This window comes from Plecotus auritus, assembly GCF_963455305.1.
Source record: "Plecotus auritus genome assembly, chromosome: 1".
Lineage (NCBI taxonomy): Eukaryota > Metazoa > Chordata > Mammalia > Chiroptera > Vespertilionidae > Plecotus > Plecotus auritus.
Window position 1 is genome coordinate 198,905,584 of NC_137770.1, and position 26,201 is coordinate 198,931,784.

At 38.0% G+C, this 26,201-nt stretch overlaps 3 protein-coding genes across 10 annotated transcripts in view; 1 reads left to right on the forward strand and 2 right to left on the reverse strand.

The window, feature by feature from the left end:
- The window catches only part of THAP6 (THAP domain containing 6), an 11,732-nt gene extending 8,361 nt beyond the window's left edge, over nt 1-3,371 (reverse strand). Inside the window, exons 1-3 of the mRNA XM_080645593.1 lie at nt 3,295-3,371; nt 2,047-2,149; nt 1,220-1,427 (exon numbers count right to left, since the gene is read on the reverse strand). Coding sequence (XP_080501719.1) covers nt 1,220-1,427; nt 2,047-2,126 — 288 coding nt within the window. The 5' untranslated portion in view covers nt 2,127-2,149; nt 3,295-3,371. The remainder of the gene's footprint in view (nt 1-1,219; nt 1,428-2,046; nt 2,150-3,294) is intronic.
- RCHY1 (ring finger and CHY zinc finger domain containing 1) lies at nt 3,106-25,108 on the forward strand. 8 transcript variants are annotated; one of them, XM_080645513.1, is made up of 9 exons: nt 3,106-3,600; nt 8,572-8,691; nt 8,942-9,057; nt 18,518-18,596; nt 20,824-20,868; nt 20,977-21,035; nt 21,124-21,150; nt 22,067-22,187; nt 24,441-25,108. In XM_080645513.1, exons 1-9 carry the CDS (start codon nt 3,511-3,513, stop codon nt 24,567-24,569), a joined length of 786 nt encoding a protein of 261 aa, XP_080501639.1. In that variant the 5' UTR covers nt 3,106-3,510; the 3' UTR covers nt 24,570-25,108. The 8 variants fall into 8 exon arrangements, with proteins under 8 accessions (XP_080501639.1, XP_080501641.1, XP_080501646.1 ...); XM_080645515.1 differs by having other exon boundaries at nt 3,118-3,600; nt 22,067-22,139; XM_080645514.1 differs by lacking the exon at nt 21,124-21,150 and having other exon boundaries at nt 3,127-3,600.
- LOC308243394 (thymosin beta-4-like) lies at nt 13,741-13,863 on the reverse strand (the record flags this gene model as incomplete). The annotated part of the gene is made up of 1 exon (XM_080658845.1): nt 13,741-13,863. Exon 1 carries the CDS (start codon nt 13,855-13,857, stop codon nt 13,741-13,743), a length of 117 nt encoding a protein of 38 aa, XP_080514971.1. The 5' UTR covers nt 13,858-13,863.
- Nucleotides 25,109-26,201: the final 1,093 nt, after the last annotated feature.

Here is a 26,201-nt window from a genome sequence, read left to right on the forward strand (position 1 = left end):
GAATCATTGATTGACTGCCTCCTGCATGCCCCACACTGGGGATCGAGCCCACAACCCGTGCACGTGCCCTGACCAGGAATCGAACCATGACCTCCTAGTTCATAGGTCAATGATCAACCAGTGAGCCACGCCGGCAGGGCCAGTATAATTCTATTTTTATAAGACTATATAGGTAGAGATGAATTTATATATAAACATACATATACAAATGACTGATACACATCAGAGTGTTAACAGTATTATCTCTGGATTATGTAATTATTATTAATTTTTATTTTCTCTTTTCTTTATTATCTAATTTCCTATAATAAAATTTTCTTTATTAGGAAATAGTTTTTGAAAGTAACTTATTTTTTATTTATTATGCCAATATTTTTTAAGGTCCTCTTAACATTGCAGATAGATGACGCCTTACTATAGGATAAAAACCCTTCAGAGCAAATTGCAGAAGATATTGCACATTTACTAATAAGGGAGAAAGGGAAGCAGTCTCTACTTGATAACTCAGGTGCCACAATAGGAACAATTGCAGAAAGTGACCAAGATCACATGGGTGCAGTCACGCTGCCGGACCACTTCCCTTGTTTCCAGCTGTTAGGAGGGAGATACCTTTCAATGGAGGCTCATTACTATTGTGGAACCCACAGGCTCTCTCTGAACTTTCCACATTGGATCAGTCAGTCTAAAGTTTATGGAAGCAAATACACTTCCAGGTATATGAAGTCAAGAAAGGTGTTGAGGATGAGTCAGCCAACCCATAGTGCTGATATCACTGAGAAAAAACAGAATTCAACTAGAATTTACTTACCCAATCCTTTCAATTTCCTTTTTAGACCTCTTCTCTCCTTACCTTCTCCTGTTCTTTTCTTTTTCTTGTCCTTTCAGTCCTACCTAGGCTTCAGGTTTGCATGTATGTGGCTCTAAACCAAAGTGAGCAGGACTGCCAACTTGGAACTTTACTTAAACCATTCTTATGTTCCTGTATTTTTCAGATACAAATCTTGAGCTATGCTAACTCTTAGGGGTAGTCCATTTCACCAAACCTTTATAAATATTTCTGAGGGGCTATTGGTAAAATACTCCTACTACATATTTCACAGTCTGAAGCAGCAGTTTACATCTTTAAAAACTTAGAGGATTTCAAAGCAAGTGTGGTGCAGCTTCTTCAGGAGTACCACAAGGAGTGAGTAACGGTGGCAAGCAGTACTCAAAAACAAACCTGTAAATGAGATGGGAAATCAAAGATAGAAGGTATGACTCCAGGTTTCAGTTTAATATTTGGAGCACTTCTGTCAAAATCTGTCTTCTTAAAGTGCCTAGAACACAACACATCTCCTTTTTTAGGCTCCCACATGCCTGCAGCATTCACATCAAGTCTTTTCATCGCTAATACCCATTTTCTCTTTACATTTTCATCTGTGGGGAACCTAGAAAAAATACAGAAAGTATTTTAAAATTAAACATTATTGATATTATACTTGAATTAAGGATGTGACTAAATTAATTTCTTAACTAGTCTGCTATTACTCTTGGGAAATATTACAGCAGAAACTATCAAGATTCATGCTTTTGTAACTTACAGTTTTAATAGTCAGATTTTTCTACTAGTCATGCTGTAGACATATGGTCCTCATTTAAATTTTTCTCATGTTATAAAGAAATTTCAAAGGATATTTAATACTTTATGTAAGATCCACAACTGAAGGTTTTTCTGCATCCAAGGACAGAATATATTTGGGCAAAGATCCTTCATTCAGATTGTAAACTACATGTAAACAACACGGACTTTCTTTGAAGGTATGCTAAAATGCAAAGTAATGCTAGCAAACATGGCTTTGATGATATTTTTGTTAACCAGCAGGATACCTTGGCAGGTACCTTTAACCTCTAAACTAAATTATAAGTATAAAGGTATCGCTGTCACTTCAAATTTAAGTAAAAAGGTTATTTAAAAAGAACTTGGGAACTGAAGTTCAAAACTTAAGATTTAAATAAAACTGCTTTTTGCTTTTGAAAGTACTTGGCTTAACGACAGGAAAATCTCACACGTGAAAAGTCAGTCCTTTTAACTTGGAATTTGGCAAACAGCGAGAAGCACATCCAATCGCCGAGCAACATTTCACCATGACTTTAGCAACGCATAACAGAACTGAAAGAAAATGAAAATGGTCCGCGTTAGTAACTTCAAAGCAAGGGGGACATATTCACCTTTCCCAGTACATTTCAGGTAAAGGGAAATCACACTAGAAAGCCAAAGGCAAGTATTTTCTTCCAGCACCTGCAGCTTTGCTCATAAACGTTCCCAGGGCCTTGGCTCTTTAATGAGCCCAGTGGTATTTAGCTACGTTCCGAAGCACAGGATTCCAATTCGTAGCCTAGTTTGTGCATTTCCCTCCCACGGCTTCTTCCCAGCGGGGCTCTGCCTCAGGGCGGCTCTGCCTCAGGGCGGCCTCTGCCTCAGGGCGGCCTCTGCCTCAGGGCGGCCTCTGCCTCAGGGCGGCCTCTGCCTCAGGGGGGCCCTGCCTCAGGGGGGCCTCTGCCTCAGGGCGGCCCTGCCTCAGGGCGGCCCTGCCTCAGGGCGGCCTCTGCCTCAGGGGGGCCCTGCCTCAGGGGGGCTCTGCCTCAGGGGGGCTCTGCCTCAGGGCTCCCCACACCGACCCCTCCCGGCCTTCTCACCCTCCTCAGCCTTCAGCTCGTGTGGCTCCCCCAGGGAGACCTCCCTTGACTCCCAGATTAAGTCAGATCTCCTCTAGCATTAGCTCTCGTAGAACACACACTTCTTCCTAGCACTTCTCAAAGCTGTTATCCCATGTATTTCAGAGATTGTCCCTCAGTCTTTGTCCCTCAGTCTTTGAGTCCCATGATCGCATGGTGGGGCGCGTTTTCTTTTTTTTTTTTTTTTGCTTTGTCCCCACGACTTAGCTGGTGACTGGTATACAGTAAATGTTAACACATAATTTGAAGAAATAAAGAGCAAGTAAAGGGGAAGGGGAGAGGACACAGGGAAGACAGGTGCCGGTGAGTGTCCGGGTGCCCAGCAGTGGCAGCGCGCGCCCAGGATCCGCGCAGGGCCCGGCGCCGGGCCGAGCTCCGCCCCTTTCTCGAGGCCGCGGCCCCGCGCGGGGAGAGGGAGGGGCCGCCCTGTCAGGTGCGAATGCGGCCAGAAAGGGCCCCTTCCCCAGGGGCCGCCGGGCGTCTCCGCGCCGCTGCTGTCCTTCTGACCCGAGCCACGCCCCAGAGTTAGGGCGGGTCGCTATGGGGTCGGGAAAGCAAAGGCTACCTAAGAGTCATTACCGTTAGCAGCGAGGACAGCGACTAACGTCGACGACAGAGATTGCGTCTCCCTCGGCTTCCGCCCCGTCAGCCGGAAATCCGACTGCCCCGGGTCACGTGCTCAGCCGCCATATTGGCTCCGCTGGCCACCGCGGCCGAGAGGGCGGCGCTGCTTCTCTGGACGTAGTTTCCATCCTGAGAGAAGGGTCCTTGGAGTGTTAAGTGGAGGGAGAGGAGATGGCGGCCTTGGTGGGAGAAGATGGCGCTCGAGGCCCAGAGCAAGGACGGCGGGGCTGCGAACATTATGACAGAGGATGTCTCCTGAAGGTGACGACTTAATTGAGCTCTTCCTCTACGAGCTTCCGCCGGGCCGGGCTGGGGACGGAGGGGACCAGGCGGTTAGGTTTGGGCTTAAGTTTGAGGCTAAGCTGTTCGTGAGGCTACCTTCTTCACCTCCAACTGGGTTCCTGCTGCGGAGAACATTCTCGGCGAGGTGTCCACAGGCCGCACATTTCCTCCTGTTTTGTACTTTTGCAAGCAAAGTCGTCCTTGTTTGGGAAGAGCCTGGGCTTGCACATCGATCCCTTTATCAGTGGGTTTATTTATCTGTTTTGTTGTTGTTGCTGGAAGTAGACTGAGGCAGTCTCGGGCCTCTGCTGGCTTTTCCCCAGGATCCCTTTCAAGTGTGATGAAATAATGGAAGAGGGATAACAAGTAGAGAATCTGATATGATTTCAGCTCCTGTAGTAGATAACGTTTTACAGCTTCATTTTGTGCCCAGACCTGCCAAAGAGAACATGTGTGTGTGAACTAGGAAGACAATCTTGTAATTGCCACTAAGTAGGAAATGATGGATAGGACAGTGCCTAATGTGCATATATTGTTACTTTTGCTGTTCACTTTTAGAAAAATATCTAGTCAATCTATAATTTAAAAAAATTGGCACCCATCCGATTCAAGTTTCCTGATTCTTCGTGCAAGAAACAGTTGAAGATTTTGCTTAGAAAGCTTGAGATTTGAGTCCCACAACCCTACACCTAGATCTTAGCTCTTTGCTCCTTAATAATTTGAGCAAATTACCCTTTAAGTGCCTCATATATAAAATACAGTTAATAGAAGTTCCTATTTCATAAGAACTATGAGGCCTGTGAAGACCATCTAAAGCCTTTTTTTTGCAGGCCATGGTTTGGTGAATATTCCTCTACTGCAATTGATGAGTTCTTTCAAAGTTGGTCATTCACCAAGTGTGGTGTAAGGAATTGAATGCTGTTCCTATGATTCCATTTCCACTGAGTTGTTCTGTTACTCTTTCAAGCTTGAGATCTAAAACTGAATTCAACATTTTGGCCCTCCCTATAACCCCCAAGAAACTATGCAGACATTGTATCTGCGTTTCATAACACTAAGCTACTGGGCCTTGAGTTATCAAATGCTTTTTTGTCCTTCCCCTCTGTCTTCCTTAAATACCAGAGGCCAAGTGGAAAGTTTTTAGGAGGCAGTAATCAACTAAATCAAATGCGGCTGTTTGAGTAAGAGAAGAACTAAAAATTTATCAAGGAGGAGGTAGCTGGTATTCTGAGAAGTTTATGTGGCGATATTGGGAGAAAACTTTATTGGAGTGTATTCAAGAGAGAATGGGAGTAGTGGGACCGGTAACAGTCTTTATAGACAACTCTTGGGAGTGTGTTGTAAAAGAACAAAAACATAAGGCTGTGGTTGCTGGGAGATGTGGGATCATGGGATTATTTTCCCTTTAAGATGGGAGTTATTGCTGCATGTCTGTATATTCTTGGAAATGACCCAGTAAAGTGAGACCAGGCCGGCAGAGGAGGGAAGTTGGGGGCGACCGGGCCTGCAGGGAAGGGCAGTTGGGGGGACCCAGGCCTGAAAGGGAGAGCAGTTGTGGGGGACCCAGGCCTGAAGGGGAGAGCAGTTGGGGGGGACCCAGGCCTAAAGGGGAGAGCAGTTGGGGGTAATCAGGCCTGTAGGGGAGGTCAGTTAGGGGTGACCAGGCCTGCAGGGGAGGGCAGTTAGGGGCAAACAGGCTGGCAGGGGAGCAGTTAGGCATCAATCAGGCTGGCAGGGGAGTGGTTAGGGGGTGATCAGGCAGGCAGGCAGAAGCGGTTAGGGGCAATCAGGAAGGCAGGCAGGCAAGCATTTGGGAGCCAGCAGTCCTGGATTGTGAGCGGGATGTCCGACTGCCCGTTTAGGTAGGATCCAGGTAGGATCGGGCCTAAACGGGCAGTCGGACATCCCTCGAGGGGTCCCAGATTGGAGAGGTGCAGGCTGGGCTAAGGGACACCACCCCCCTCCGTGCACAAATTTCATGCACCAGGCCTCTAGTTTTATAATAGGAGGGAGAGGCAAAATTGTAGGAGCACTGTCCTTGAGTATTCAAAGAGAACATGGAACCCAGTGCATAAGTTAGCCTTTAATAGTAACATGGACTGTAGATTCTGTAACAGAAAGGAAGATAGAATATAAGGTACATTTGCAAGTAGGTTGATAGAATTTGTGGGAGGATGTTCTCGATTATTTCTATTTTCATAGTGAAATAAGAAGCAAGGTCATTCACCAGCAGATTGTAAGTAGGTAGGAAGAGGTGTTCAAGGTTTAAAGAGAGAGGAGATACTAAATAATCTAGGTTCTAAGTCCTACACTCTGGAAGAATAAGGAAATTGACTGGGAAAACGTGGTAGTTCTAAGAACCCACTTTTTTTTAGTGGTTATGACTTTAAATTGAGACCAGTCAGGGTTGAGGTGCTTTTTCTTTATCTGTATTCAGCTGTTCCTATGTAAGTTAAGTAGGAGAGAGTTGGATTTAACCAGTTGAGATTCTGGATAAGTGAGTATGTAGAGGAAGAGAGAAGGAACCCAGGGTGTGTACAGAAGAATTGGAGTGTATTGGAAAGAGAGGAGGTAGTGTTTAGAGAATTCCATACTTGAAATTAAGTTACAAACACACCTCAGTTCTAGAGCAGTGGTTCTCTATGTGGAATGAATGGACTCCTTAAGGTGTGTGCAAAACTAATGATTAATATTACTGGCACCTTAGCACAAATCAAGGCAGTGGCTCTGAACTGTGCTACACCTCTATATTAAAAAAAGCAAAAAAGCAAAAAAAAAAAAAAAAGCCAGGTTTACTTAAGAATGTCATTGATAAAACTAAAGCAGTAAAATTATTAATTGTATAAAATCTCATCCCTTGATTGTACTTTTCACATGTTTGATGTTTTCATCAACCACTTTCTGCACAGACTGAAATTAGGTGGTTTTGTGAGGAAAAGCTCTTGTGCAATTGTATTATTAACTGAACTACTTACATTTTTTATTGAACAGCATATTTTTACTTGAAGTATGGTTATTCAGGCTTGGGTATTTGGTGAACATTTTCTTAAAAAGGAGAGAAATGTGACTGTCAGTACCCAGAGAACAACCAACAGTGATAAAATTTGAGCTTTCATGTATCAAGTAGAATTTTGGAAAACGTGTCTTAGTCACTGTGAGCTTGAGTGCTTCCCAGTACCTAAAAAAATTTTTGATGAGATGGGTAGTGATATTAACAAATGTGATTTTTTGATATTGTGTAATTCAGTGAACTGATACTTTCCAAATAACCTGTGCATGAGTAAAAGATACTTTCAAAGTTCAAGATAGGTCAGTGGGTTTTACTGTAACGGGGAGAATAGTTTACTGATATGATTTCAGAGTCCATATTGCAACTAACCAAGAGTTGTGGAGTTTTGGAATAGTATCAGAGAAGAATATCAAAATTCTCTGAAAAGGCTATTAAAGTACTCACATCTTCAGCTACATATTTGTGTGAGTCCAAAATTTCTCCATATACTTGAACCAAAACTAATTGAATGTAGAAGCAGAATTGAGAACCCAGAAATTTTCGGGGAAAATATAACTTATTTTTCATTAAACTGTTATTTATGTTAAGATGTAATGGGCTTGTTACTATTATTTTTAAAAGTAATAAATATTTTCAGGACCTACCAGTTTAATTTATAATATGGTATTAATAGATATAATTTACATAAACAAAAGCTCTCTGGGATAATCAATAATTTTTAAGAGTGTAAAGGGGTCCTAAAACGAAAATGTTGGAGAGCCACTGTTCTGTAGTATGACTGAGCATATGTGGAAGTGAGAAAGGCAAGTAACTGAGAGTTCAGGGTATTGGAAGGATTATTATTGTGGATGTGCAGATCACTAAGAGGACAAGAATAGTGTTGGAGAGAGAGGCAGCCAGTTGTGTTAAAATCTTTAAGGAATAAACTATATCATGGTGAGTCATAGCATAGGAAGTGGTCAGAAATGAGTGGGGAACTAAAAGGTTACATTGTACTGGAAAGTATTGGGTTAGTTTGCTAGTCTGGAAACTTCTTAATGTACTAGTTGGGGTAAGGCTAAATAAATTGCTATAACAAAAGACTCAACAGTAAGGCGAGTTAAAGAATAATGAGTTTATTTCTTCCTACCTAACAATTCCAAGGTGAGTTTGTTGATGAGGCTCTGTTCTACATGATCACTTCAGGGACAAGTTTTTTCAGTTGTATTATTTTGCATGTTTTAGGGCATATAGTCATCAGCTGGGTTGCTGCCATGTACAGGTTTCATCTTATGGAAAGGGAAAAGGGAGCATGAAGGAGGGGTCATGCCCAGTTTCTTAATTAATATTCAGGCATGGGAGTGGCACTGATGTTTTCTGCTCATACTCTCTTGGTAAGAACTTAGTCATTTGGCCACAACTAACAGCAAGGAAGTCTAGGAACTAGTATAGCTGGGAGGAAGGAGAGAACAGATTTTGGTGGACAGTCTTTGTCACTCTTGGAAACAAGGACTATTTGTTATGTTTATTATATCCTCTAAAATCTGAGGCATATAGTTAACAATTGACAAACACAAGTGAACTAAAATATCTTTATAATATTCAATATTTAGCGATTGAAGTAGGTAAATGCATTTATCTGGAAATGTCAAAAAGTTGTTGCTGGCTTGCCATTTAGGGTGTTGGAGGGTTAATTTTCTAGTCTAGAGATTTGCATCCTTCATGATTCTTTTGTATTTAAGGACAAGGTTGTGTTCAATTTGATACAAACATATAGATGTTGAAAAGAATAGTTAAAATATGCTAAGAAACAGTTAGATGTTTAGGATCAGCTTACCCAACTGATTTGTAGGTTGTATTCTTTGACCTTGTTCCAGGAAGAGGAGGAAGAAAATTTCTTTTTGCATTGCAAACTTGTCTTCTCTTGCTTATTATAACTCTTTTTCTCCCCTGGGCATTAGGCACCTTGCTGTGACAAGTTGTATACTTGCCGGTTGTGTCATGATAACAAGGAAGATCATCAGCTAGATCGCTTTAAAGTAAAGGAAGTACAGTGCATAAATTGTGAAAAAATTCAACATGTAAGATTTTATCACTTTTTTATTTTCTTTATTTTAAAAAATTTTTTACTAAGGTGGTTTTAAAATTTTAATCAAGAGTATTTCCAAGTAAGACAGCTCTCAAAGTAAGCAATATCTTTGCTTTTAAGTGTTTAAAATCTTATAAAAATAAAACTACATATACTTTAACATAATTCTGGATATTCAAATAGTAATTCAAAATGTTTTGGTAAATTTATCCCAATTTTTACTTACATGTGCCTTTTTTTAGGCCCAACAGACTTGTGAAGAGTGTAGCACATTGTTTGGAGAATATTATTGCAGTATATGCCATCTGTTTGACAAAGACAAGAAGCAGTATCATTGTGAAAACTGTGGAATTTGTAGGTACTGTATGTAAAATACTCTTTTCTAATTACTTCTAGTGTATCTGGACAATAATAGTTTTTAAAGATCAACTTTATTGGAATATAATTTACCTCTAATAAAACACATTCATTTTAAGTGTCCAGTAAGTTTTCATAAATAGTCATATCTGTGTTACTACCAACACAATCAAGATAAAAAAGCATTCCATTCTAAAAATTTTCTTCATGCTTTTTTTTGGTAATAATCATTTAGCCCACCAACTATTGTGTGGCTATTTAACATTTTAACTTTGGGATATAAAATATGCTTGTATAATGAAGTGTTTTGTAGGTATCTGAGGTAGGAAATTAGGGTGGATTTTTCTTTTTTAAAAATTCGTTTTTAAAAAGATTATGAAAGTTTTTATAAAATCAGAAAATATGGAAAAGTAGAAAAGAAAAAAAACCACCTATAGTCCAACCACCCACTGACAAGCTACTACTCACATGTTGGTATATAGGAATTTAAAAAAAAATCCTGAAGTATTAGAATTATACAAAAGCATATATGTAGTGTACGTATGTCTTGAAGTATAGTAATAAACAAAAAAGCCACTCAGTTTAAGAAATAGAATGATAGTACTGTTGATACTCCTAGTTCTATGTCAATCTTTTCTCTTTGTTCCTATTGGAGATAATGACTGTGTTGAATACTTTAAATCACTTTCTTTTATTTTATAGTTTGTTTTTAAGGACAGATAGCAAACATACTAAAAGATACATTATAAACAGCCTAATGTGTTTGCTTTTGAACATACTCTTTTAACTACCACCCAAATAAAAATATAGAATATTCATAATACTTTAATAGACTTTCTTATGCCCTAAGGCAATACACTCCCACAAGTTAAACACTCTCCTGACTTTTTATACTTTTTATAAATGGAAGCATATAATACATGCTCCTTTGTGTTTTGTTTTGTATACTTTAAAGCAATATTATTAGGTACTTATATAGAATTGTTATATTTTCCTTTATGATTGACTCATTTATCATTATTTAATGTTTTTTTATGTTTAATGTTTTCTGCATTAGGATTCACTGTATCTATATCAGCTTTCTTTTGATTAGTTTTTGCTTGTATATCCTTTTTCATTTTTTATTTGCAAACATTTTGTATATTTACATTTAAGCTGTGTGTCATGTAAGCAGAATATAATAGGGTTTTATGTTTTTTATTGAGTTGATAGACTGATTTTTTTTACTGAAGTATTTAGTCCATTTATTAATATAATTATATTAATTTCAGTTAACAGTTTTAATATTTTTTACTGCTGTAGTATTATTTGTCTTTTTTCTCTGCTTTCTTGCCATTTTTTGGGTTAATCAGCCTTTTCTATTTTTATTCTCTGTTAGCTTATTAATTATACATTCTTTCATTATTCTCTTACTGTTTAATCTTAGAAATTATAATATACATCCTTGGCTTACTACTATAATACATTTATCATGTCCTGGACAATGCAAGAACCGTAAACACTAAGAGGATTTACATACTATTACTGTCATGTGTTTTAATCTATATATACACACATACACACACATTAGAGGCCCAGTGCATGAAAATTTGTGCATTTGCGGGGGGGGGGGGGGGGGGGGGGGCGGTCCCTCAGCCTGGCCTGCCCCTTCTCAAAGTCCGGGAGCCCTCTGGGGATGTCCTAGTAATGGCTTGGGCCCGCTCCTCCTCTGCGGGAGACGACCGGGCCAATCAGGGGAAGGCACCGCCCCCATAACCCCACTGCTGCTGCTGCCTCTGGCCTTCCTCTACGGGAGGCGACTGGGCCAATTGGGAAGGCGCCGCCCCCATAACCTCGCTACTGCTGCCACTGCCAGCTGCTGCGGCTGCTGGCCCTCCTCGGCCCTTGCAGCTGCTGCGACTTTGTCTGGAAGATGTCTGGTCTATACGGTCTAATTAGCATATTACCCTTTTATTAGTATAGATTAAACCCTGTGAGATGTTTTCCTGAACAGTTAGTATTCTCTTATATTTACCATTTCAATTGCTCTTCTATCTTCTTTTTAAAAAATTTTAAATAGTCTGGCCGGTGTGGTTCAGTGGTTGAGCATTGACCTATGAACCAGGAGGTCATGGTTCAGTTCCTGGTCAGGGCACATGCCTGGGTTGCGGGCTCCATCCCTAGTAGGGAGTGTGCAGGAGGCAGCTGGTAAATGATATGCATCATTGATATTTCTATCTCTCCCTTTCCCTTCTCTGAAATAATAAAAATATATTGAAAAAAATTTTAAATAATTTTTAATTCCAGTTGACATATTATATTAGTTTCAGGTGTATACCCCCATAATTAGTCATTATATAATTTACTAAGAGATCATCTCAATAAATCTAGTACCCATTTGACACCATACATAGTTATTAGAATACTAGAGGCCCAGTGCACGAAATTCGTGCAAGGTGGGGGGGATCCCCTCAGCCCAGCCTGCACTCTCTCTAATCCGGGATCCCTTGGGGGATGTCCGAATGCAGGTTTAGGCCCGATCCCATTTTGGTGTGGACCGCTTTTGGTTCATCTTGTTTGGTACTATCTGTGCTTCTGGACTTGTTTGTCTATTTCTTTCACCAAGTTAGCGAAGTTTTCTGTCATTTTTTCAAATAGGTTTTGAATTTCTTCCTGTCTCTCTTCTCCTTCTGGCATCCCCATGATGCCAATATTGGTATGCTTGAAATTGTCACAGCAGGCTCCTTACACTATCTTCATTTTTTTGGATTCTTTTTTATTTTTGCTGTTCTGATTGGGTGTTTTTTGATTCTTTCTATATCACTGATTTGATTCTTGGCTTCATCTACTCTACTGTTGATTCCCAGTAAATTATCCTTCATTTCAGTTAGCATATCCTTCATTTCTAATTGCTTCTTTTTGCGGTTTCCATGCCTTTTTTTTTTTTTTTTAATGCTGTTGAACTTTTTCTCTATGTTCAGCTACTCTTCCTGTAAGTTCATTGAGCAACCTTATAACCATTGTTTTGAACTCTGCATCTAGTAGATTGCTTATCTTCATTTTGTTCTTATGTGGAGTTTTGTTCTGCTCTTTCTTTTGGGACATGCTTTCTTGTCTCCTCATTTTGGCAGCCTCCCTGTATTTGTTTCTATGTATTAGGTAGAGTTGCTGTGTCTCCCAAGCTTGGTAGAGTGGCCTAATGTAGTAGGTATCCTGTAGGGTCCATTGGCACAGGCTCTCCAGTCACCCAAGCTAGGCATTCCAGTTGTGTCCCTCCCCACACCCCCATGTGGGCTGTGTACGCCCTCCTATTGTAGTTGAGCCTCGATTGCTATTGTCACATCAATAGGAGGGATTTACCCCCAGGCCAATATGTGTTGTAAGGACTGGCTGTGACCACTGACAGCCATGGAGGATCAGCTGTGCAGAGGCCTGCCCCACAGAGCAGGGCCTGCCCCACTGAGTCTGCCTTTTGAGCTTGTCATTGTGTAGGTGTTTGGGTTGTATTTTAATGTAGTCTGAAGCTATCCACCATGTGCACTGGCTCTGGGGCCTCCAAGGAGGTTGAGGCCAAGGTCAACTGCCACTGGCCACCTAGCTTGAACTACAGAGTGATCTGCAGTTGCTGCTAGTTCTTTGGGGCCATTTAGTGAGAGGTTGGGGCACACTGAGGCCAGATGCTGCTTGTTTGAAGGATTTTAGGAAATCCTGAAGCCTGACTTTTCCTATTGAAAAGGCACTGGAAACAGCTTGGGTGTGTCTGTAAGTTTGGTGGGTTGGAGTCTCAGGGAATCACCAGAGCAGGCAAATGGTGATAGTTAAGTTGATGGAGACTCAGATATGGCTCCTGCCTGCTGGCTCTGTGAGGAAAGGGCTCAGAAAACGAATAATGGCCTCTGCCAGCACTTCTCTCTGGCACAAAGTGGCGCCTCCCTCCCCCAGCTCTCACACTGATGCCAAACATTCATTTCCTCCTTGTATGTTCCTGGTGCCTTTTGAGCTGCTATCCCAGTGCTGGAACTCAGAAAGAATGAGTCAGAGTAAGTTCATGTGCAGGCCCTTTAAGAGGAGCTGCCTGGGACTCCAGCAGCCCTTCCTCTCATTCAGCCTCAATTCATGGTGGCTTTTACAGCCAGAAATTACAGAGACGTCTCTTCCCAGCACTGGAGGCCTGGGCTGGGAAACCTGGTGGGGGGCTGGGATCCCTCACTCCTCAGGGGAAACCTCCGTACCTGATATATTTCTTCTGATTTTTTTTCTGCCACACATGTCTGGGGGACCAGCCTGTTCTGCATCTCTGTCCCTCCTTCCAGTCTTGATGCAGCTGCTTCTTTAAATCCCTAATTGTAGGATTTCTATTCAGCTAGATTTCAGGTGGTCTGAATGATGGTTGTTCTGTAGTTTAGTTGTAATTTTGATATGGTTGTGGGAGGATACAAGTACTGTGTTGACCTATGCCACCATCTTGACTAGAAGGATCCCTCTTCTTCTTTATCTTTGGAATTATTTTCTTTCTGCTTGAAAGCAGATGGGAGAGGCAGGTGCGACCTTCGTTGTCAGTAGTTCTCTGATGTGAAAAGGGGCAGCACAGTCACTTAAACTGATCTAACCTCTTTGTATTTTACAAAGTTAAATAGCTAAAAGGAGTAAAATAGGAAACCAAACCTTGTTGAATGTACAGTGCATATTGGCAGTGCCTGCCTAATTACGATTTGCCTGCTTGCTTCTCCTGTTCAGTTGTTTCTTTCGAAGGCAGTGGATTTTTCTGTTGCATTTCTATCTTCTTCAGTTTCAACTTAACGAATTTCTCAATGTCAGCCATATTGGGTTTGTCTTGTTCCTAATATTAAGGGAAATGCTTTCAGTTTTTGCCCATTGAGTATAATTTTTGCTATAAGTTTGTCATATATGACCTTTATTATGTTGAGATATGCTCACTCTATTTCCACTTTTCTGAGAGTTTTTATCATATACAGGTGCTGGATATTATTGAATGCTTTTTTTTAAACATCTATTGATATGATCATGTGATTTTAAAAAAATCTTTCATTTTGTTTATGTGATATACACATTTATTGATGTGCAAATATTATACCAGCCTTGAGTCCCCAGAATAAATCCCACTTGGTCCTGGTGTATGATCAGATCTTTTTAATGTATCGCTGGTTCCAGTTTGCTGATATTTTGTTAAGGATTTTAGCATCTATGTAATCAGGGATATTGGCCTGTAATCTTTCTTTGTAATGTCTTTATATAGTTTTAGAATTAGGATAATGCTGTTCTAGTAAAAAGAGATTGGGCATCTTCCCTCCTCTTGAATTTTTTGGTATGATATGAGGAGGATAGGGGTTAGTTCTTTGAATGTTTGGTAAAACTTGCTTGTGAAGCATCTGGTCCAGGACTTTTGTTTACTGGGAGGTTTTTCGTAATTGTTTTAAAATGTTTTTATTGATTTTAGAAAGAGAGGAAGGGAAAGGGAGAAAGGGGTAGAAACATCAATGAGAGAGAAATATCAACATTGACCGGCTGCCTTCTGCACCTCCCTCCCCCACTTCTTCCCCACTGGGGATTGAGCTCCAACTGGGCATGTGCCCTGACCATGAATCGAACCAATGGTCTCTTGGTGCATGGGTTAATGCTCAGTCACTGAGCCACACTGGTTTGGCTGCTGGACATTTTTTGATTACTGCTTTAATTTCATTAGTTGTTATTGGCCTATTCATGTTTTCTGATTCTTCCTGATTCAGTTTTAGAAGGTTGCATTTTTCTAGGAATTTGTCCATTTCATCCAGGTTATCCAGCTTGTTGGCATATAGTTGGCATATAGTATTTTCTTACAATCCTTCACCTCTTTCATTTTTAATTTCATTTATTTGGGTCCTCTCTCTTTGTTTCTTTTTCTTTTTTAAATTTTTTTGTTGATTTCAGAGAGGAAGGTGCGAGGGAGAGATAGAAACATCAGTGATGAGAGAGAATCATTGACCAGCTGCCTCCTGCATGCCTCCACTGGGGATTGAACCTGTAACCCAGGCATGCGCCCCGACAGTAATCTCCTGGTTCATAGGTTGAAGCTGAAGCACTGAGCCACACTGGCTGGGCTCTTTGTTTCTCGATGAGTATGGCTAAAGGTTCATCAAACTTGTTTATCTTTTCAAAGAACCAGCTCTTGGTTTCATTGATCTTTTGTGTGTGTTTTTTTTGTCTCTTAAGTCATTTATTTCTGCTCTGATCTTTATTATTTCTTTTCTTTTACTTACTCTTGGCTTTTCTTTGTTCTTTTTCTAGTTATTTTAGTTGTAGGGTTCAATTATTCACTTGAAATTTTTCTTGTTTCTTGAAGTAGGCCTGTAATGCTACGAATTTCCCTCTCAGGACTGCTTTTGCTGTGTCCCATTGATTTTTGAGTTTTTATGTGTTAATTTTCATTTGTTTCCAGCTAATTTCTGGTTTCTTCCTTGATCTCATTGGTAACCCATTCACTATTTAATAACATACTAGCCTCCATGTGTTTGAATATATTTGAGGTTTTTATTATTATTTTTTTTAAACTTTCTTTTTTTTAAAAAAAATATATTTTATTGATTTTTTACAGAGAGGAAGGGAGAGGGATAGAGAGTTAGAAACATCGATGAGAGAGAAACATCGATCAGCTGCCTCCTGCACACCTCCCACTGAGGATGTGCCCGCAACCAAGGTACATGCCCTTGACCAGAATCGAACCCGGGACCTTTCAGTCCGCAGGCCGACGCTCTATCCACTGAGCCAAACCGGTTTCGGCTATTTGAGGTTTTTAAATTGTAGTTGATTTGTAGTTTCATGCCATTGTGATTCTAGAAGATGCTTGATATGATTTCAATCTTCTTGAATTCGTTAAGACTAATTTTGTGTCTTAACATGTGGTCTCTCTTTGAGAATGTTCCATGTGTGCTTGATAAGAATGTATATTCTGCTTTGGTATAAAATGTTCAGTAAATATCAATTAAATTCCTCAGATCTAGTGTCATTTAAGGTTGCTATTTCTTTGTTGATTTTTTGTCTGAAAGATTTATCCAGTGATGTCAGTTGGGTGTTAAATTCTACTACTTTGACTGCGTTGCTGTAGATCAAGCATGTCAAACTCAAAGGCTAACATGGGCCAAATAAATAAGGTTTAAGTTTATGTGGGTCACAAAAAAAAAAAGCTTCAATTTTCATACTAACGTAGGCTTATTTCAATAGAGACGTGCTGAATACAAAGGGCTGAAATAAATGAGTAATTGTTAACATAAAATAATAGAACATTTTAATAAAAATTAATATTTTTTCTTGAACATTAACTTACCAGACACTGAATAACTGCACAAATTAATTAGCGTAATACAAATAAACCTATTTTGCTTGTTTTCCGAAAGTGAAATATTTTCTGTTATGCATGTCAAACAAGTCAGTACAAGACTAATGACGTGGCAATAAGCTGCTGTAATATTTGCTGCTAGTATTAGTGGAGAGAAACGGTGCACCTGCATGTAAGGTGCATAAGGAAAATGAATGCAACACAATTATAGTAATCAGTTGTTAGCGAATGTTGTAGTTTGTTATTAATAATTATGTATAACAGGATATTTTAAGAATTAAGTTACAAACTTTTTATTGAAACTTTTTTTTACATATTGTTATATTGGCTGGGCTCAAAAATATTCGTTGTGGGCTGTGAGTTTGACATGCTTGCTGTAGATCTCAATGTCCACCAAAAGTATTTTTTAAATGTATTTAGGTGCTCCTATAGTCAGTGCATATATGTTTACAAGGGTTATATCCTCTTATTGGGTTGATTAGTATTATGTAGTGTCCTTGTTTGTGTCTTGTATGGCCTTTGTTTTGAAGTCTATTTTTCAGATATAAGAATTGCTAACCCACCTTTTTTTGTTGTTGTTTTTTTTTTTGTTCCCATTTGCATGGAATAGTTTTTTTCATCCCTTCCCTTGTTTGTAGGTGGGTCTGTGTGGGTCATATTTTCTTATCCAATCATCTACCCTGTGTCTTGATTCCAGGGTTTGGATATAATTTGAATAGGTTCTAGCTTATAATTACTTCTGGTTCTTGCACTTGCATCATCAAAATTCAATACTGACTCCAGAATTCAAGTACATGACAAATAGATTCTGATTTATCATTACGTCTGTCTATGCATTGCCAAATTCAGTGCTCCTTCAGGAGCTCATAATGTTGTTTAAAGGTGGCTGTCTTAGCTCCACTATAGCAAAACATTTTTTATTTTTAGATTATAAACACCTATTTAGATAATCAATCCTATGAATTTTGCAGTTTTTATACCATCTGTTGCCTTCCTGGTGCCCCCCTTTTTTTTTGTTAATCCTCACCTGAGGATATTTTTTCCATTGAATTTTAGAGAGAGTAGAAGGGAGAGGGGGGAGAGAGGGAGAGAGGAAGAGAGAAAGAGAGGTGTGAGAGGGACACATCGATTGGTTGCCTCCTTCACACATCGGGGCACAGGATCGAACCTGCAACCCAGGTATGTGCCCTTGACCGTGAATTGCACCCACAGTCGTTTGTTGCACCGGCCTGTGCTCTAACCACTGAGGAACACCAGCCAGGGCCTTCCCAATGCCTTAAACACACACTTTTCTTTATTTGTTCACTTACGAGCAAATCAATTAAATTTTGGTATACAAACATCATAAAAGATGGAATAATACGGATACACATTCTCTTAGCGAAATGGAATAGTCCAGGTTCTTTTCAGAAAATATTGTGAAGTCCTTTCTATTGAATAACTAGATGAGGGTACCATATTTTTTGTCCTTAGAAATATACTGTTCATTCATTTTCTTGAGTGAAACCATTCATCTAGAGCAGGGGTCCTCAAACTTTTTAAACAGGGGGCCAGTTCACTGTCCCTCAGACCATTGGAGGGCCGGACTATAGTTTAAAAAAACAAACTATGAACCAATTCCTATGCGCACTGTGGGCCCGGGACGAGTCGGCTGCTAAGCAGGACAGGCAGCAGCATCCAGCGGGCCGGATAAATGTCCTTGGTGGACCGCATGTGGCCCGCGGGCCATAGTTTGAGGACGCCTGATCTAGAGTATCATCATCTGAAAACCATAATCTGATTTCTTACATATATGATCACCATCATCATTAGTCTAAACAGTGGTTTTCAACCAGGAATTATTCCCTCCCCCCCCCGCCCCAGGCATATTTAGCAATGTCTGGGGACATTTTTGGTTGTTACTACTGGCTTGGGAGGGAAAGTAGTCTGCTACTGGCATCTACTGGATATAGGCCAGAGATACTGCTAAACATCCTACAGTGCACAAAATAGTTCTCCACCAAAAATAATGATCTCGCTCCAAATGTCAATATGCCTAGGTGGAGAAACCCTAGTCTAGAATGCTGCTATCTGATTCTGTGTTATGATGAACAAATTATCACTGTAGTAAAAACAAATCTAATCTTTTGCCTTTTCCTTTTTCTTTCAGGATTGGTCCAAAGGAAGATTTTTTCCACTGTTTGAAATGTAACTTATGCCTAGCCATGAATCTCCAAGGAAAGCACAAGGTATCAGTATGCATACTTTTGAAAGTATTAACGGTTTTTTCAAAACTAGCTTAAAACTTAATATGTTTGGAAGTGTGGGAATTTTCAGTGTTACTAAGTACAACTATGTTGCTTTTTATTTTTAAGCAGTGTCAAAGAGTAGGTGTTCTTAAATAATGTGCTTGAGAATATCTGGTCTACTATTCCTTTTCTTTGTAGTATGTAAGAATACTTACATCAGTTATTAGTATGTTGTTGACAACTTCTAAATTGGTTTATGGATTTTTATCATTGGTGTTAGTTTTAAGAAGTTTTTAAAATGTGAACTACCGGAGAAATATGGAGCAGTGTGACCTGTTAGCACACAGCATTCCAAGAAAATTCAGGAAATAATCTTATATTTTCTTTAATAATTAGACAAATATTTTTAATCTTGATGTAGCAATTAGATCTTAATGTAATGATCCCAGGTCCTTAAAATTATTTTTCATTATTTAGAAAAAAAGTAATAAACTACCATTAATAGTACTAATTCTATCTAATATAAGAATTTAGGGAATGGAGAAACTAGTGAGGGTTTTTAAAAATAGATATGAGATAATAACTGACCTAAAATAGTAAAGTGATAAGAGAAGTTGAAGTGAATAATGAATACTAGTATGTGGAATATGCTGACAAGGCACAAGAGAGAAAGAATGGAGCTGAGTAAAGATGACCCTCAAGGTTTTTAGCCCTGGCTTATGGTACTTGTTTAATAGATTGTGAATTTGTTTGAAGTAAAAGGATTGAGTTTGGTTGTATAGACTGAGTTTGATAGCAAGATATGCTATGTTGTCTTTTAAAAATGTACACATTTCTCTTAGGATATTTTTATTTTGTTTCTCAGTTTTCTTTTATTGTTTGTATTAGTAAATGGTCCTGCCATCTACTCGAGTGCTTTCTTTAAAAATCTGGTTATTATTCATGGTTTGGTGCTTTCCTTTACCTCCCCATATCTAATCGGACACTGTCTTGTCAAATTAAGAACTCATACCCTGGAGGTATCCTATTAGAGCTCAGATATTGTTTTATCTCTTACAAGATGCAATTTCTGCCGGGGCTGACGGGCAGACCCTGATTGACGGATGAATGATTACTCTGACACATGTTTTTTGTGAAAGAGAGGCTAAGGGGCTAGTTGGCATAAGGAGCCAAAAAAGCCCCAATTGCCTGCCTCCTTAGACTTTTATTGTCACAACAGCTTGAACTAAAATTAACTATTAGATACTATCAGCAGGGTAAGCATCCTTGAGAAAGCATATGTGTCCTTTAAGCAAGGATGTTTTGAAGTCTAAGCATAAAAATTCTAGCAAAACACCCGGGGGCTCAGACTTGTTTGGAAAAGTAAAAGCAGGATTTGCTGCCTTCGGCAAGGTCCCCCAGAGGCCTCTGACCTTTCATAGAATCCTCCTTACAGATTTTTTAACCAAGTCCCATGCTTCCCCACAATTTCAGAAATTAGCTTTTGTAGGCCTCAGGTACCACATCTTTAAAATGGGGTAATAATTATATGTGTTTCATTTAGAGTTATGAGAATTACACTAGTACAGGTAAAGAACTTAGTGTGTGGCATGTGGTAAGATCTTGATAATATAAACTGTTATTATCAATATTATTAAGCAGTTTAGCTTTGGAGTAAAACATATAAAACAGAAAAGTTCCAAATGTTATTATCGTTGCAATTTTGGCAAGTCTTAGGACTCACTAAATTACTTTACCTATAAAATGAATAGAATTTGGATAATTAAGATATATTAAGCAATTTCATTCAGGTAATATTGCAAAGCCTGAAATAGTTGTGAGTTAAATTGTTCTCCCCTGACATAGGAAACATGTATTAATGTTAATTATTATCTTTTTTTAAAATATGTCTTTACTGATTTCAGGGAGAGGAAGGGAGAGAGAGAGAGAGAGAGAGAGAGAGAGAGAGAGAGAGGATAAGCGAGAATCATTGATCAGCTGTCTCCTGCACTACCCCTACTGGGGATCGAGCCTGGAACTTAGGTATGTGCCCTGATTGGGAATCAAACTGTGACCTCCTGTTTCATGGGTTGACCTTCAACCACTGAACCACACCAGCTGGATTGTTAATTATTATCAATAAATTGGTTTTGTTTCCTTTATTTGTTAGTTTTTATTATTAATATTATTATATCTGTTATTTCCATCTAGTTAAGCTTTTGGTAATTTGAATTTCTCTTTTAAACAGTGTATTGAAAATGTTTCCCGGCAGAATTGTCCAATATGTTTGGAGGTGAGCTTACAATATTTTTTGCTTTGGAAATAATCCCCTCTAGATTTTAAAATGCTTGGTTGTTTATATTGTCTTCATGTAAGCAGTAACATTTATTTCTTTTCACAGGACATTCACACATCTCGTGTTGTTGCCCATGTCTTGCCATGTGGACATCTTTTACATAGGTAAAGTAATTTTGTTTTGTTTTTCTCAAAAAATGTTTGGAAATAGTTTTTGTTTTACTAGAATAATATTTTGTTTTTTTCCCCCCAGAACATGTTATGAAGAAATGTTGAAAGAGTGAGTGTTTGGCATTTAAAATGTTACAATTGTAAGATGTCTTGGTTTTTTGTTTTCTTCTTTTTCATTGCTATTAGTATATTGGGTATGACATATTTATCTTCAGATGGGTAGGGTAAGTGAGTAGTGTTAAGCTGGGAAAGCATCTTTGGGGGTATAGGACTATATCTTGGTCCCCATGCAGAATGCCTTACCTCATCCTGCAAATGGAGATAGTTACCTCTGATTTCCTGGATACACTCACTAGGGAGCACAGTTTCTGACAGAGGCAGTCATAGCTTTGTAAAAGTGCTAAGGCATATTGCTAAAAATTCTGTTAAGTCATCATGTTGTCTCAGTATAATGACCTGCAAAGAAAGCTTGTAGCAAGATTATCTAAAGCTAAAACTTCATTGTGGGGGAAGGATGTGAAATTGAGATAAGAATAGTTAGGAAAGAGGAGACTGTAAAATGTATTTTGTTTATGCAAATTAATGAGCAGAAGTTTTAATTTATAATAGCCAGATAGAAGGAAACTTTTTCAGAATTTTTAGGAAATAATATCTGAATAAGTTTTAAGGAATATAGTGTCTTCTTTACTTAAATATATTCAGAAATTGAGGTTGTTTAGCTAAAAAAGCAGCTTAATTGGTTTTTAAAATATATTAAGTATATTCTATTAATATTAGGGACTAATTCCTGTCCATTTTAGAGAACTGAGAATAAAGAAGTAGGTTTAAAAAAATGCCATATGATTCAAGATTTAATTGAAAACTTTCATAGTATAAAAGTTCCCAGGTTTGTAATAGATTGTCTTGAAATACAGATTAATGCCCTTTGTTGGATGGTTTATGTATCAGTTAGCATGTATCTTCTATACTTGAATTGGTATGCTTCTAGTTTAATATTTGGAAAATAACCTTTCTATCTTTTCTAGAGGCTACAGATGTCCATTATGTATGCACTCTGCTTTAGATATGACGAGGTACTGGAGACAGCTGGATGATGAGGTAGCACAGACTCCTATGCCATCTGAATATCAGAATATGACTGTAGATGTGAGTAGAATCAGTGCTGAAAACTTTTCAAATTTTTGTTGATGTTCCTGTTTAATTTTGTCCTTTTGATCAAATCTTTTTAAAAAATACTGCTTTGGCATAGATGCCAATGGGATGATCTAATAGGAAGAACAGACAAAATAATCTTTAAATTTTACTTACTTTGAACTAAAAAGACCAGGGGAAAAAGTTCTGAGAATATCTTTGTGCAATTCTTCCCAACACTAGGTGGCAGGCACAAACTTTATTCTGAACTGTTTACACATTACTTACCAGGATCAGTAATGTACCTGAGTAGAGGTGAATTACTGGTTTGATGTTTTATTTTCAATTATTTTAAATTGATTTCAAGCAAACATGTTTGCTGATTTTTGAAGGTCACTTTTTTGTTTTTAATGTTTAGTACCCTGTTTATTCTATCTTACTTAGATTTTTAAAATTTGGTCTTATTAGCCTGTAACCTAAAATGTAAGAATATATTTCTGTGCCATTTGCCTTATAGAGAATCATCATCTTTTCTCCATTAATTGAGGTGTGGTGCTGTCTATTCTCAGCATAGTATATTGAATTACAGATGAGAATTAGAATTCTAGATAGCTTTCTGGTGCTTTATTAATTTTTGGACATTTAAATTTTCTAAACATCATTAGTTTAGGTACTTCTACAAAAAAGAATCAGAACCACTTATGAAAGCCAAATAAAAATTATTTTTTGTTTTATTCACATGAGCATTTTATAATTCATGTGGATAATTGAATTGTTAGTAAGGTCAGTGATCACTTTTGGAATACTAAACTAATAATCACATGATGCTTTACTGTAGGCTGCAGTGTGCGATATTCCATGTGGATGATTTTTTAAAATAACAGCTTTAATAAGATGTAATTCACATACCACACAACTTACCCATTTAAAGTATACAATTCAGTGCTTTTTATTATATTCTTGGAGTTGTATAGACATCATCACCATCAATTTTAGGATATTTTCCTCCAAAAAGAAACCCGGTAGCCATTAGCAGTCATTCCCAGTTCATTAGCTCTAGGCAAACACTAATCTATTCTCTACATTTAGATCATATTCATAAGAGAATTATTTTCCAAATTATAATTTAGAGTAAATTTGTAAGTCTTCTCCTTATTATGGTGTGTCTTTTTTAAAGCTAATGCTTTTCTCACATAGTACTGATCAATTTTCAGGGTAACACCTTTTTTATTTTTCAAGGTCTTAGTACTAGAAAAGATTAATTCCTAAATGGCATCTTATTGACATTTTAGGGATGGCCCAAAAGCTTCTCTTTGTTCAATTGTAGACCTACTTTTGAACTTTAATTCATTTCTGAGGCATAGAAGACTAGGAATTTAGTATATTAAACATAAAGAAAAGGAGGTGGAGAGTCTGTTGTTTAGGAAGACCTGGTGCTGAAGAAGTCCCTTATACATAAATGGTCAATTTCCAAGTTTCCCCAATTAAAACTCACCCCACTAGCACTTCCAAATACTTGTTTCCCCTAAACTCCTTAAAATCCTCTGATTATAAGCCATCAAGGAGTTTGGGCTTTTGAGCAGTAGCTTTCCCATTCTTCTTGTGTAGTGTTAGTTAGTAAAGCGATTCTAATTTCTCCAGTGCCAAAACAAAAAAACCTAAAGAATAAGCAAAAATGTCATGATAAGTATGTAAAAATTTGTTTTATTAACTAACATAATTTTCTAAGTGTTAATGAAAATAATAAAATCATGTATGTTATTTTGAATTGTAAGGACAGATGGTTCTGGACTTGTGGTGGTTTGATTTATGGTTTTTCAACTTTATGGTGGTGCAAAAGCAATACACATTCAGTAGAAACTGTCCAGGCTAAGCTATGAGGTCCAGTAGGTGTCTTTTCAATTTACAGCATTAACTTACAATGGTTTTATCAGAATGTAACCCCATTATAAGTCGAGGAGTATCTGTATAGGTGTTGATCTGATAGTGCCTATGTAACTTATCATGCTAGTACTATTTATACTACTCAGGAGCTATTTTAAAATAGACTTCTTGGCGCAAATCCTCATTTTCATTTTCTGAATTCAGAGTAGCCTCTTAGAATTTTCAGTGAACAAAAAATAGGGCATTTCTACTTATGGAAATGTTTAGACACATACATGTGTTTTTACATCTTTAGTATGATTTCTGAGGAAATGTTTTGAGAAATGTCACTTTATATCTTTAAGGTTTAATATGCTTATTTGAATTCATTTTTTCACTTTTTAGATTCTCTGCAATGATTGCAATGGAAGATCTACAGTCCAGTTCCATATATTAGGCATGAAGTGTAATATTTGTGAGTCCTACAATACTGCTCAGGCTGGAGGTTGTAGAATTTCACTAGATCAGCAGTGACCAGCATATACTGCACTGGAAAACTCAGCATTTTCTGATAGAAAAAAGCTATCTTTAGTATCCTATTGTCATAATGTGTCAGAATCTATGCATTAGAGTTGATGTGTTTTGTACTAGTGTCACAGCATAAAGTCATTTACAAATACTTAAGGATTCAGGGTCTCTTTATAGAATTACCATATCTATATTTAATGAAAGCCACTGCACCTGTGTTTTGATTGAAAATTCCTTTAGTGTCAGTTGTTTGGAAGCCAATGATGTTTGCCACTGAAACTTAACATTCATAGAAATTTGTTATACTTTCATGGAACTTTGCTTTAAGTGGCACTCTGCATGCAGAATTCATTTCTAGTTTGACAGAACTGTAATTAATTCTAAGTATTATTCTTGACTTTTTAAGGGCTGTACTATAATAAGAATATGTTCTATCTTACTGTTAAAATCTAATTCCATATGTTTTAGAAATTTCTAAGACCTTTGGATCTTGTAAATGTGAATTTTGACATAATAACTGCTAATAAAATTATATTGAAACAGTGTTTTATAGAAAATTTTTTCCCAAGACTATCTATTTTTGGCTTAATTAGGGCAATCTAATCTTATACTGTAAAAGAAATATTCTTTTGTCTTGAGGTATTCTTCCATAAGATTAGTTGGGAAAAATGTAAAAGAATAGAATTCTTCTAAGTCTTAAGAAAACCATCAACACTGACAATAATTTTGTTTTGGTCACCCAAAATAATTTCTTCAAAGAATAATTCATTCAGTAAGTATTTAGTGAACAAATACTTTGTGTTGGGTATGGTTCTAGATCAGTGGTTCTCAACCTTTCTAATGCCGCGACCCTTTAATACAGTTCCTCATGTTGTGGTGACCCCCAACCATAAAATTATTTTCGTTGCTACTTCATAACTGTAATTTTGCTACTGTTATGAATTGTAATGTAAATATCTGTGTTTTCTGATGGTCTTAGGCTCTACAGCAGCGGTTCTCAACCTGTGGGTCGCGACATTAGAAATGCTGCAGAGACAACAAAAAACAATATAAACAAAAGTCCCTGCCCTTATGGTGGTATATTCTAGTGTTCCTCATACTTGATAGGCTTCTAACTGTGTGTGTGTGTGTGTGTGTGTGTGTGTGTGTGTGTGTGTGTGTGTGTGTGTGTTTATGCATGCAGTGGTTGTCTTTGTTTTAAGTGGGTGGATTCTTTCTTCCCTAAATGCTTGAAAGTAGGTGAGTAGAAAGGGTACAGAATATTCCTGGCAAAATCACTGATATTTTAATAGTTTTTTAGACTCATGTAGTAGAATTAAATATACCTCTTAATTCAGGAACAATGCACAACAATACTTGATGATCCTGAACTTTAGCACTAGTATCCCAGTATCCAACTTAGTCTGTTTATAAAAAGCTTTAGTAAGTAAAGTGTGTACTTATCAGTCAACTCCCATTATATTTCTAACTTTGAGCTAGTTGAATTTTCTGTGAAGAAGGAAGATAGTGTTATAACTAGAGATCCTAACATTTCTGGAACATTTATTTTTCTTTTGTTGAAATTTCTTTACCTGGATAAAGGCAGCAGTATTGATTTCCAGTTTGGGGCCTAGACCTTCTCTATTCTATCTTGCCTTC